Source organism: Temnothorax americanus, unplaced genomic scaffold (assembly GCF_048541705.1).
Source record: "Temnothorax americanus isolate GAGA-0224 unplaced genomic scaffold, ASM4854170v1 Scaffold10, whole genome shotgun sequence".
Classification (NCBI taxonomy): Eukaryota; Metazoa; Arthropoda; class Insecta; order Hymenoptera; family Formicidae; genus Temnothorax; species Temnothorax americanus.
In genome coordinates this window covers 4,252,885-4,266,656 of record NW_027509231.1, presented here as the reverse complement: position 1 = coordinate 4,266,656, position 13,772 = coordinate 4,252,885, and the positions used below count along the sequence as shown (strand labels likewise).

Here is a 13,772-nt window from a genome sequence, read left to right as displayed (position 1 = left end):
AATATTGCATCAAACGCCTGACGCAATGCTCCAAAGCGCCATGGCAATGCGATATACGAAAAAATAAAATGAAATTGATATATATATCCGTGAATAAACTTGTACAACTGTGGATATGTATATATATATATATTAAAAGATATCGAATAAAAGTTATTAAAGAAACAATAAGTGTTTGTAATATGCGAATAAAAATTGATTTTTTTCTCCTCGTTTAAATCACGAATGTTTCTGTAATAGAAAAAGTCATCAATTCAGACTTGGTTGATGCGAGAATGAAATCGTATGTTCGGAGACTGAAGTATAGCAACCCCTTCGGCTTTTGCCGCCTCGGTGTTCCTGGGAATGTCTACTGCGGGAGCTCGTCTACCGCACGAAAATGGTATTCTACACCTAACGCGGAGACTCTCAACCCCGTCCTGGACGAGAGAGGTCTCTGTTTCTCTCCCCCTCTCTCTCGGAGAGACGATCCGAGATCTCTCCTTCGGATTACAAATCCTCAGTCGTCCGTATCGATCTCCAAATTGTCCGAGGGTGTCGCGCGACCCCGACGGGTTGAGATTCACCTGGATCTACATGTCTCTATCTAGTCTCGCGACAAGTGGCCGCATCGACATCGAGCGGCCGCGAATTCCACAAAGAACAAGTCGAGTAGGGAACGACGCTCGATTTCGGAATTTTTTTCTTCTCGTTTTCCCTTTGTCTCTCCTTTATTTTTCTTCCCCCCCCTCCCCGCGAGTTTATTCCTCCTCACCACTTCGCGTCCTGTCACTCGCGCCTTACCTGGTAATTCGCTACTCTCATTAGCAAAAACCGTTAATCTCGTATCGGCTACACGTATAAATTGTGCAAAAAATTTAGCATGATTAATCGTAGGCCTTTCTTGTCGGAAAAGGCACGCGTACATATACATATATGTATCTCGCGTCGTATCTTTTTTTTTCTTATCGTGTCTCCTCTCTGGTGTATGCATATGTATATATATATATGTATGTATATACATATTACATAATGCGTAAGTCGTGTATACAAGTACATGTGTAGATATACCATCGACAAGAAAAATGGGGGAGCAGGCAGGGGTAAAGGCAGGGTAGGGTAGGGTAGGGCGAAGGGGGTGTAAAGGGACAGGGAATATACATCGAGCACAATGATACCCACAACAGCAATCATATAATAAATATCGCGTTTTAAGTACATGAAAAAGTCTCTCCTGCATGCTCTCGATATTGCTAAACTTCAATCATGCCAATCATCCTTACGCGAATATTCTCTCCTGACTCTATTTTCTTCTTCTCTTTTTCTCTCTCTCTTATATCTCCCGCTTTGATATTTTTTGTGGCAGAATTGCAGCAACTGCAATTTCTGCCATCGCCCAAGCTGCCGCAAAAGCAATGAACCGTTTGTCGGTCGTTGAGTCATGATTGATAAATAAATATAAAAAGAGCAGCAAGATAAAAATTATATAAGACGTAACATCGTCTTGTAGAATCGAAATGAACTTGCAAGTAGGACTTCGTGATAAAAGATTAAAATGAAACCGCTTCTAGGAAATGTATGTAATAAGCATTAACTTATTAGTTATTACATACAACTATAACGCGCTTGTGACGTTCAGCGTTTGTATATTCGATGAGTAATCATCTCATATATTTATCAAAGAATGTTACGTGTTTCAAGCGTTTACTCAGATTACTTGGTGTTTCGCAGATTTCAATACTCTTTCAAAAAGCACGGAACAAATCGATGGATCCCGAAGAATGAAAGAAGACAGTCATTCCGATCCAATGAGACAGCTTATTGATAAGCGACATTGCTGGAATCCTTTAGAACGATTCGCGATGAAGTCCACGTGTTATGTAATCTCGACTTTTGTCCCGGGATCGTGAAACATCGTCGAGCATGTACAAACGCCTCCTTCGGTACGATGGCAATCGTCGTCGCAAAGCAAGACACACAACTGTGGATTATGGTTTTTTTTCTCAGACATTTTATCAGAATTTATTATTTCGTGTAAACGTTTATAATAATTATAATTTACAATTACGATGGGTTGATGATAAATACAAATAGAACAACGTAATTTGAGTCGGGGAGAAAAAGAGTGGAATAGAAGGGAGAAAAGGGGGAAGAGAAGGCGAAGAGAATAAATGGTTGGAGGAAAATAGTTAGCTGGATGGATGGCAATGGCTTTCCGTATGTGAAGAAAAGAGCGGGAGCAGGATAACGAAGGACAAAACGTGTGAATTCAAGTAAGTGAATTTGTAGTGGAATGAAAAGACGTGTCGTCGTCGCTCTTTTCGCAATCGCTAACGTACGCACAAATTGCCCTCAAAAAGTATAGCTCGTGTTTTTTATTCGAGATAATCGATTTGAAAAAGGAGGAGGAGACTTGGATGGTAAAGAGGGTCGAAGAAATTCTTTACGTGCTAAGAAGCCGGTGATAATGATGATGAAAATGAAGATGACGATGACGATGAAGATCAAGATCAAGATGGAGATTAAAGATGATGATGATTATGACGATAATGATAATGATGATGATGCTGGATGATGATGATGATGATGATGATGATATTGATGATAATGAGGATAGCTCTCCCGACCGAGTAAAGTCACTGCCAGTATTATTAAAAAAACATATAACGTTTATTTTAGAAAATTCATAATATCCAAAAAATAAAAAGAACACAAGATGTTAACGTTCGATTTGTTGAATTGGATGGTGAACGGCTGGGATAAGGATAAGTTAGATTGAAGAAAACATCCCTGAAGAGTAGATTCAAGAGAAAGAGGCGAAAAGAGGAACTATTGTACTCGGAGAAGAAAGAGAACTCGCGAGAGGTGGGGATGAAAAGAGAAGGATGTTATATCTGAGGACCCACTGGCCGATAGCATCGTGATGGCCTGGCGTATCTTACCACTTCTGATTACACACGCACGGACATACACACACCCAGTCTCGCCCAGCCAGCCCTTGTTGAACGAGGACTTTCCGGAAGAGATAGGCTCAGAGAGATATTTGTAGGCTGTAGCCTTCATCGTTCGACTCCTCGATCTTGAGTCTCTTAAATAGTAAAACTTCGAGGCAGAACGAAACGAAAGAACAAGATTTAAACGACAAGAAGCAAGCATAAGAATTTCCACGATCGTATTTGATCTCCAAGTCGCGTAAATATACTCTTATTTCACTTTATATCTCATTTCTTGTCATCTGTATCTTATCTTCATTTTATCCTACCTCAACATTAAAAGACCTCGTCTGTAATGGACGCAAATCGCGAATTATTTCTGCCAGAGTACCGGCTTGATTTCCACGTCCCGCATCTACTACTGCGATAGAAACGAAACTGATATCGGCGATGAATTATAAACACGAGACTTCAATCGTACACGTATTCATTCTCGCTCCCATTTGACGGAAAAAAGAGGAAGGTGGATAGGAAGAGTCGCCATTCGAATGCTGTCACTGCTCATCGTCTCTTCGACACCGCGTCCGTCTCACTCTCGTTTTTCTCTTTCTCCCCTTCTTTCCTAGCAACCGAACGTTATTCCCGCGTGTTTCTTCCCTTCCCGGCGATTACGGACAATGTTGTTGCGACAAAGACACACCGATTATACATCGAGAAATATCAACGCGATAACAGGAAAACGTTTACCCATTCACGTGTAATTAGCGACTAACTTGCTAAGAACTGGCTGGCACTCTAGGCGATATTACATATGCGTGATACAATGTGTGTATGTGTGTATGTATGAATATATATATATATATGTGCTGTCAGTACGCGCGTATATACATATACTTAATTATACATATATATATATATATATATATACGAGAAGAGCATACGAGGATGCATTTCAGCTCCTCGTTTCATATCTCTTTTTCTTCTCTTCGCGTCGGGATGTCGAACGCGAGCGGAGAGCGTGATTTTGGATAGTCTTAGACCTCCCGTTGGAATCTTGCGGTTTCCCCTCTAACGTAGAATCTTTTCTGTTAACAATGATCGAAATACTTACATCGCGTTACAAACACGTGGTACACGTCGAAATCCTAAATCGTCCGATATAAATTGTTAACACTCAATTCAAATACGTTGCGTAATTTATTATTCGACACATCGTCTCGGTCTTATATTCTAATCAATCAATCGTAATTGTATATGCAAATTCTTTTCCGTAACTTTTTCTTCGATGTGTACACCTCGATCGAGGGACCAAGCGTTGCGAGCTTCCCCTCCCTCGAGGAAGCCTTGATACTCTACCTTACACGACGCTATCTTCGAGAAGCAATTGTAAATCGTGATTCGCAACACGTATATAATTTTCTCGCAAACCCTCGGAAATGAATATCGCAGGACGAAAGTAAATACGTGGCTATATATATCTATTCGTGTGTATGTTGTGTGCGTATAACTCCGTTCTCTCTCCATTCTTCTCGACCGCGCTACGAACTTGCTATATAAGAGTTACGTGATATAAATATATTTATATATCTTTGTGTATATATTATATAATTGCGTATATAGTATAATAGAGAAAGAGAGAGAGAGAGACGAGCGGTCGAATAGAAGAGCGAGAGGAAGTTGAAGGTCCAGAATATGCAATCTCTTAATAACGTGTCACACGTGTGTAATCTCTGCGCTCGACGACGACAATGGGGAAACGAGCGGCTCTTCAGATCCTCGTCCTCCTTCTTCCGCATTCCGTTTCACGATCGCACGAAACTTAGGAGAAAATATGTGCGAACGACCGCGACAACGACCAGAACGACGACGAAAAACGTCTCCTCTTTCTCTTCGCGTTACAACACAATTGTGATAATACTTATATGCTACCAACGACCCTGATCGATTCAATTTTTTCTCTCCGTGGATAAATTACCAGAGGGGTCTGTTTTCTATTGCTGAACTGACCGCACTAGTTCGGAGTTTTTTTTTTCACTCCACTTTTCACTTGGAAGGAAAAAGATAAACTCCGAACTAGTGCAGCCAGTTCAGCAATAGAAAACAGACCCAAAATTGAAAAGTAGTAAGAGAAATCCAAGGAACTTAATCCCAGACTGTCGAACTGTCGCGACTTCGGGCTTTCAGTAAAATCGCGGTTTTCGGTCATGGCGAAAGGAAAAAGGAGGAGAGTCCGCGTAGGAAGAGATATTGAATTGCATGCAAATAATGTGCGCAATCATGGTGGTAATGTTGGAGAGAGAGGAGAAAAAAAATAAAAGAAAAAGATAGTGTTTGAAAAATCAAGTCACCACTGATGTTTGTTTTGGAACTTAATAACTTAATGTATTTGTTTTTACTCTCCTTTCTCCTCCTGCATTCTTCCCTTCGTATAATAATATTCGTTACTTGCTAGACAATGTGAAATTTAATTTAAATGACAACTGGATATAATGCAGTAGATTCATGCGTGCTTTTTTTTCATTTCCTCGTTCTCTTCGCTTCTTCTCGTACCTCCGCGCTGTTTCTTTTCTCGTTTTAACTTTAATGTTTTTCTTTTTTGAGATGGTAAGCAGCGAACAGATTTTGGGAGTAATGACAGTGGGTCGATCGGTCCTCTGCATTCCATGTCTCGTCCCGATGTGATTTACCCTTTAATAGTACATCACTTTCTCGTTTTCTATTCGCAAAAGTCAAATAATCTAGCGTTTGCTTTCTTTTTTCTGCTATGTGCGTTATTGACAATGAGGTGCATGCATGCACGCGCGCGCGCGCACGCACGCGTTCGCGCAATGATTTTCGCGTCAACGAGACAGGGTATGCAGGGGAGATGTGAGTGTGTGTGTGTGTCTCCTCCTGTCCTTTCCTCTATTCATCCACAATTCGCTCCTTCCTGTTCCTCCATACAAACGGGTCAATAATAAATGGATTCCTTTTTTATTTAAGAAATTTCGTGCGCGAGAGACCGAATGATCCACGCCCTACTCGATTGTCCTTCTCTCCTCGCCAATGATAGTCTTCTTGACTCGATGCTTCACGATCAACGTTCTTGCCTTTCCGTCTACTCCCGAGTATCGACCGAGATTCCAATTTCGAGTCTAAGTTCGATCTTTAAGATCCTTCTTGCCATCATTCGCGAACAGACACGATCGAGCATTAGTGAATAATTCGAAAGCTCTCGACGTTCGAATTTTTCAAACCGGATGTAGCAGCTGTGGCGGTGGCATTGGCAGCAGTGTGCGGTCATGTCAGGAAAAAGAGAAAGAGAGAGATAGAGAGAGAAAGAGAGAGAAAAAGAGAGAAGGATCAGTTTTTTGAAAAGGAGAGTGATTTAAGGAAAAGGGAGGTCTTCGATTGGAAGGAAGGAAGAAAAGAAGGAAACGAGGTACGCGAGGGACAAGAGGTCAGGTGGACATGGATGGATGGATCTGGGTGGATGGACATATGGGTGAGCACTTTAGGGGGACGGGGGGACGATAGAGAATAGGATGTTCTTATTAGGTTTAGAAAGGACTTAAGCTTAGGAAGGTTAGTTGTCGCCGCCCTCCTGTGGCTCGTCCCCGTCGCCCTGCGTGTCACTGGTCCACAGAGTGAGGTTGTCGCGCAGAAGCTGCATGATCAATGTGGAATCTTTGTAGCTGTCTTCATTAAGTGTGTCCAGCTCCGCGATCGCATCGTCGAACGCCTGCAAAAGATTTAATTCTTTAAGTCTCTTGAGCTGCGCGATCCCATCGTCAAACGCCTGCAAAGTTATAAATGCGCGTCAGATACGTTTTTATTCTATATACTATAATCTCAATGTAATCTTTTAATAAAAGAATAATTTAATTTCCAAATAAAATAGAAAAATAGCATTCTAAAATGTACATGTATTTTCAAATAAATAAATAAGACCCATTCTATGAGTACAATTATATAAATTTTGTCAAATATCTATAAAGTCATATCTATAATTACACAAATCAAACTATTACTTAATTAATATAAATAGAGAATACGATGCGGGATGGTTAGTGCGGTATCAGTGGAAAAGTATCTCAGTTTACTAATTATGTATTAGCAATTTGAAAGAGGATTAAATGGCACAACATTCACACAAAAATATTAATGTTAGAATTAAATCAAATTAGGGGATTTGGTCATTAGAGAATAGATAGGATAAATTAAATTCACACGGCAAGAACTGTCGATTTCATAGTAAGACTGTTGAAGTGCTGATTCCCTATGACTTAAATATAGAATATAAAAAAATAGAATATAAAAAAGATAAATATAAACATTTTAATGTTTCTAATTATCTAATTCAACGAAGAAATGAGACTCGCGGTTCTTACTCTTTCTTTATTGCTCAAATCACGAAGAAAGACCGAGATTTTAGCAGGAGTGCTTCAATCAAAGTATATAGCTCTAATTCTCGCCCGTGTTTCTTATCAGCAGTCTTATCACGTACCCAGTTCGACGGCGAACGCGTTAATGCATACAGAGGGTTTATATTAGAGAAAACTATCACGCAGTAGCTAAACCACAAGCCCTCCACAAATCCTCCCTCTAACCTGCTTGGCTAAGTGACAGGCTCTAGCCGGGGAATTGATAATTTCGTAATAAAAAACGGAGAAGTTGAGGGCAAGGCCGAGCCTAATCGGGTGCGTAGGCTGCATTTTCGCCTTCGCAATGTCAAACGCCTCCTGGTACGCCTTCTGCGAATCCTCGACTACCGCTGCAAATGCAAATCAGCCTCTATTCAGATTACACCTTCCACGACCTCATTTTTGCGCCGTGATCATTGAAGTAATAATAAATTGTCGTTGTCGTCGGGAGAGGAGCGCGAGGAGAGGAAAGGCGAACGAAAGCTGAATAAAAGGAGGGAAAATGCAAGAGAATTTCAACGATTCGCCTCGCGTCTTGTCCTACAAAGACCGCACGCGCGTGGCCGGTTTCACTCGGAACTGCGTCGGCCTTGAACGAGCTGTGTCCATAAATCGTCACCGATCTTCCACGATATGACCCCGCTGGGACGTGCATCTCCGTCATCTGAGTCATCGCGTATGAGTCAAATGAACAGTACGCCCGACGGTATTATTAAAAATTTAAATACAGGCGCTTTTTTCTGCATATCAGACAAGTTTACACGCGCTATTTGTAGGAATGTGTTTAAGCAAATTGGTCAACAGCTGTGCAATTATAGTTATCGAAAGAGCACTTAGCTATTAAAACTGCATCTCGATATTACATTTGACAACGTTACACTATTATCGGTTGATATTTTTGACAATATGTTTGTGTACGTATTACTTTTTTATCTTTTTATCTCTGGCCAAATATTTTACTTTGCAAGTAAGTTATCACAGATTTTAACATCGCTGTCCGTTTAGAGATATAGTTGTGCCGTATCTCGGGACAATCGTTACGAGACGATAACGCGTTTCGAAGTAGCAAACTAGAAAATGACGCCGACGATCTTTGTAGGACAGAAGTAGAAAAGTTGATAGAACGAGTCGTTCATGTAAGATAAACTTTTTTGCCACCACTGTGCACCGTCACCACCATCACCGTCATCGAGCTCTCTATCCCACGGAATCGCTAGAAAGATAAGGATTAGTTCCTCTGATCGTGTACCTGTTTGGCCAGTTGACAGGCCTTGTCTGGTGAATTGAGAATCTCGTAATAGAAGACAGAAAAGTTGAGGGCAAGACCTAGCCTGATCGGGTGGGTAGGCTGCATCTTTGACTTGCTGATTTCAAAGGCATCCTGGTATGCCTTCTGGCTGTCGTCTACCACGGCTGGATATTACGTGGATCATCAACATGTCTGTTTGTCTTGTTTTGCGTGAACTAACACGCTTCGTATCAAGTTGATTTGAGAGCTACTTAGAACTTAGAGGCACGTAACATGGATTTATCGCGTTTCGAGATGCCGTGAAAGAATTAACTTGGAATTAAACTTTTTCATTAACTTAAAAAGCTCTTAAATTCTATATTTTTTATTAAAATTTATATACTAACCATTTGTATTATTTACATTATAGATTAACTATTTATATTAGTTATCGATTTGCTCTATTTACGTTCTAAGCAGCTCGATTGCTTTTTAGGCAATTTATATAAAGAAAACAGATAAACATCTATTTTCATCTAAATCTAATTCATTTTAACATAAATATTTGCAATTCCCTGAACTTTATATAAACTTCGTTTTGTATAAATCTAATAAAAATGCAAACTTCTTTATAATTCTAAAAAATGTAAATTCCGATAAACGTATTCAATTAATTTAAGAAACAGAGTCTCTAAGTTCATCTTCAACGTCTAAGGCCCAGTTTCACAAGTATCGGTTAACTTTTAACATTAGATTAACTCACTCTTCGTCTCTTTCTAAGAGGGACGTTAGAAGGAGACAAAGAATGAGTTAATCTAAGGTTAAAAGTTAACCGACACTTAATGTCAATACATGGTATCAAATAATTATACACATAAAAACAAAAGATATAAAAAAATATTTAAATTAATAGTTTAATAATTATCTTTGTAGTTGACATTCTTCGTAGAGCCTCGTGACTCAAGTTTCACTCGCGAACGTCACAACCGACTTTCACTGTGACCGACTGAGACTACAACTGACTCTGTTTCCGATGCAAAAGTCCAGGGATCCGCCCATACATCAAAAGGAAGCATCTGTCGATGCAGCTGCGTCGCAACACGAGTGCCACAAGTGTTCGATTTTGAGAGAAGTGTATCCCATCCATCTCGGGCACTTGCATAACTTAGACGCAGTTGCATCGATCACATCGAGGAGGCGATCGAAGCGAGAGGTAACGATTTTCGGAGCATTGATGTGGCAACGATAGATTTTGGACGGCATCTTTTGCGTTACTATCGAACAAGAAGTTACGATTGTATCACTACAAAAGATGGTAATCGCGCGCTTTCGCGTCTCTCTCTCTCTCTCTCTCGCTTCGAGGTCTCCCCGAGGGATCGCAAAGTAACGCGAGGGAGGGAGATCGATACGTACTATTTCTGGTTTCACCAGTGGCGACTTCTGCGAGATACCTGTAGTAGTCACCCTTCATCTTGAGGTAGAATACTTTGCTCTCGGCATTGCTAGCCTTGGGGATCAGGTACTTATCCAGGAGTCCCTGTAAAGACGCAAATACAAAATAAATGAACAAATGCAGTTGCTAAGAAAAAAATGAAATTGATGTAAAATACAAATCAAGTTGACTTTTATTTAATTTCTGGCGCTCCGAGTATCTTGATAATTGATAAAATAAAAATTAGGAACGCGTAGGGTAACAAAAAAAATTAAACAATTTTCGAAAAAGGCTAAATTGTGTTATCTCTCGCGTATCTTGCTTGCTCCTTTAATCAAGCATTTCTCTTATCCAAATCACGCTGTTGTGATTAAATCGTGTTTCATAACTAAATTAATTTAATGTGTGATTCACAACTCCATATAAAGAATTATTTCAAATAAAAATCTCAAACTTTACGCAATTAATTAAAATAAAAGGATATATCTAATATTATTATAGTTACATTATTATTTAATTATATATATAAATTGTCAATAATATATATAATAACACATATTTGTATATAATGCTGAAATTATTTTCAAAAATGAATTACACAATAAAACATCACGATTTGACTAATCAATTATTAATTGCCATCGGGCAATAAAGCATCAAACGTGGTCAAATTAATGTGGACAACAATGTGGAATTGATGCGCAATGCACCGGTCAATGACGAGTTCGTTTCACGCTACGCACATTTCAGCCGTGTCTACGCTAATGACGTAACAGCAGTGTTGGCCGACCGACTTTACATATGCGAAACTCACGTGCAAACGGCGCGACGATATTTATTGCGTCTTAACGCAAACATAATGCACCGACCGTCGCGGTCGGGGCGGCGAGGGGAGGCAAAAATTCGTCCCGATTGCTGTTACGTCACGTTGACTTGGCAACTTTCGACCCAACAGCACCGAACAATACAACACCATGTATATTAAAATTGCGCATTATCTAAAGATCGCACAGATTTAATTTCCGAAATAGATTCCGCGCTCTTGCTGTTGCGTTACCTCGTAAATGAGAGGTAAATGAACGCGCTGTGAGAGCCCAAGTTTCTAATTTAACTGCTCCCCGGTTATCTTATCGTCGTGCGAGACGAGTATCAAAAAGCAGCGTCGCCGCACAAATCGTCGCATTACGATGCGCGAACCGTGCCGTCATAAATTATGCCGCATAATCACGCGAGCGCGCGACCCGCGTCGCAATGAAGGTAGAGGAAAAAAAAGAAGACAGCCGTGTCCGTACGTCATTGCCGTCTCAATATGCCCTCTCCCTCTCTGACATATCGAAATTCAACGAGAGACCGGTTAGAATTACTCCCGAAAAGTCTTCTCTTTTTCATTCCTCCGCATTTATTAATTTTAATCAAGCGGATTTTACGAGTGACAAAATCGGAATTGTAAATTATCTCGAAATATATGCGTTTCTTCGGAAGCTCAATAGAGAACCACGTTGTTATAGTAAAATCGATTAAATTCTTATTCTTAGGTCGATCGTTTCACACTCTCCGTATATCATTTCAAGTCTTCTTATATTAAATCGCATTTTTTGCACATCTCTTATTATCCTATTTCTTGGCGCGGTTTTCCGATTTATTTCTAAAGCCGTTTTGTCCCGCGACAACTCATTTGAGATGAACGATTGACTTTCACGCGTTCTCTCTTCCGCATCGAGTTAGAAATAACTCGGTTTTATTAAACCGCAGCGCGCGAAACCGACGGTGGCCACGTCAAGGTGCAATACAATAGTGCCACGCTTACGGTTGACGTGTATAGAGGAGAGCGCGAGAAACAGGAACGACTCTCCGATCGCCCGGCGATTGCGTTTCAGCTGGAGCCTTGCTCCAGTTTCGTCGTTTGACGCGCGCGTCTCCTCGAATCTGACCCCTTTCCCCTCGTCATTCAGCGCGCGTTGCAATTAGCAAGCGCTTGTCTTAAGAGCAATCACCCGCAATCACCCTCTGCGCGTCACCCTCAAAATTAACGGATAACTATAATGCTATTTAATTAAAAGAAATAATTACAATATATCTGTTGATCTATCGTTCGAAGGAACGATAGCAATAACGTCGTAAACATATTCGCTTTCAAACATCCGATTATTCATTATCGTTCAATTAACAAACGCATGCGAATGTTTTTTTTTCTAATTTATGATATTTGAATCACAAATTATTTCTGGCAAAAAATACATTTAAGATCTAAATCGGTGCCATGCAAATTACATAATGAGAGACAAATGCGGTATTTATTATAAACACCGAAATAAGACTTAATTTGGTACTTTTGTTCTCTGCATAAAGAAAACAGCTTCGAGCGAATTTAATTCCTCTGAAGAAAGGGCCTCTATTACGAGGCGGAACGTGCCGTTTCCGGTAGCCCGAGGTACGTTTCGTCTGAACAGGCGTGCCCGCTTCCTCTTCCGTTTCCGCTTATTTCCGGATACTGGAAAAATATCACCCACGTAACGAGAACGGAGATCGAATGGAATCCCGAGACGCACGTCGCAAAAAACATCGAGTGGATTATAAATTCGCTGAGTTTGATGAGTTTCGCGAGACTTTCGAGCGACGAGAAGTTCGAAAGGTCACGCTTTAATATCTCGCCGTTGAGTCTTTATACGAATAAAAAGCGTCCCAAGTAATAATATCTCTCTCTCTCTTGGGGGAAAGATATTAGAAAAATTGAACAGTTCCTGAATTATTATCCAGATAAAAAATAAATAAATTTTTTATGACTAAAGATTAAAATATTCATCAAAGAAACTAATTAAAGCTATTTTCTAACATCCAAGATACTTTATATCGTTCGTAAATAACTTGCGAATAGCTAATTGAATAAGGAACAATTATCTCAGTGTCGAAAATTACGTGACGATACGCGAATTATTTTACGCGGAAAAAAAGAAAACAAAAGATTTCGTCGTTTTTACGGGAGGAATACAGGCGTAAAAATCGCGGAGGCGAGTAGAAACTCGTAATTGACCCGTGTGAAATCCAATCCGGAAGATGGTCTTCATCCTCCAAAGATCTCGAGCAAGAAAGTGTGTGTGTGTGTGTGTGTGTGTGTGTAGAAGGTTGTCAACCAAGAATCGTAAGACGATCCGGGCGCGGAAGAGAAACGGCGGGTATTGGTCGCAAACGAGTTTCGACGCTCCAGGGCAAAAGCACCCCGGGTAAAACAATCCATCTCGTGTCTCGGCGTTGACACTTTATTATACGGGACGCCACCGAATTAATCCCTTTATCATCTTAGCGGAAATCATCTTAGCCGCGTCATCGTTTATTGCGACGAGTAAAAATAAGCAACGAAAGACCTCTTTCCAATTAACTTTAACAGAATTCATTCAAACGGAAATTTAATTTCAGGTTTAATTACTAAAAATGATGAAAATCAAAGTCCCCTTCATCATTTTAGCGACATTTTCTACGAACCAAACAGAAAAGTTGCGACATTCTATATATAATCTCGTGTTAATCCAACGCTGGGAAATTTCAACGTACAAATTACAACGCGAATTTCAGCGAATTGAAAATATTGTGACGGTTACCCGTTTGCAAAATAGATTAACCGAAGAGAGTTGCAAACGCTTTACTACAATTGCTTTCTACAAGTAAAATTAATTTTGTTGTTACTTGAAATTAATTAACACTCCTCCAAGAGAGAAGTCTAACTGCAGGGCTGGAAAATCGCGTCAATGCTTTCGACGAAAACGTGCTATGCTAATGACTTCCCGGTGCATAAAGCGAGT

General features: G+C 40.1%; 1 protein-coding gene across 4 annotated transcripts in view; it reads right to left on the bottom strand.

The window, feature by feature from the left end:
* Positions 1 to 723: 723 nt before the first annotated feature.
* The window catches only part of 14-3-3zeta (tyrosine 3-monooxygenase/tryptophan 5-monooxygenase activation protein zeta), a 56,802-nt gene continuing 43,753 nt past the window's right edge, over positions 724 to 13,772 (bottom strand). For 3 of the 4 annotated variants that reach the window (XM_077412716.1, XM_077412733.1, XM_077412725.1), the window contains 3 exons: positions 9,957 to 10,080; positions 8,565 to 8,728; positions 724 to 6,633 (listed from right to left, as the gene is read on the bottom strand). In XM_077412716.1, coding sequence (XP_077268842.1) covers positions 6,478 to 6,633; positions 8,565 to 8,728; positions 9,957 to 10,080 — 444 coding nt within the window. In that variant the 3' untranslated portion in view covers positions 724 to 6,477. Of the gene's footprint in view, positions 6,634 to 7,501; positions 7,666 to 8,564; positions 8,729 to 9,956; positions 10,081 to 13,772 lie in introns of all 4 variants that reach the window. The other variant, XM_077412742.1, reaches the window with a different exon arrangement.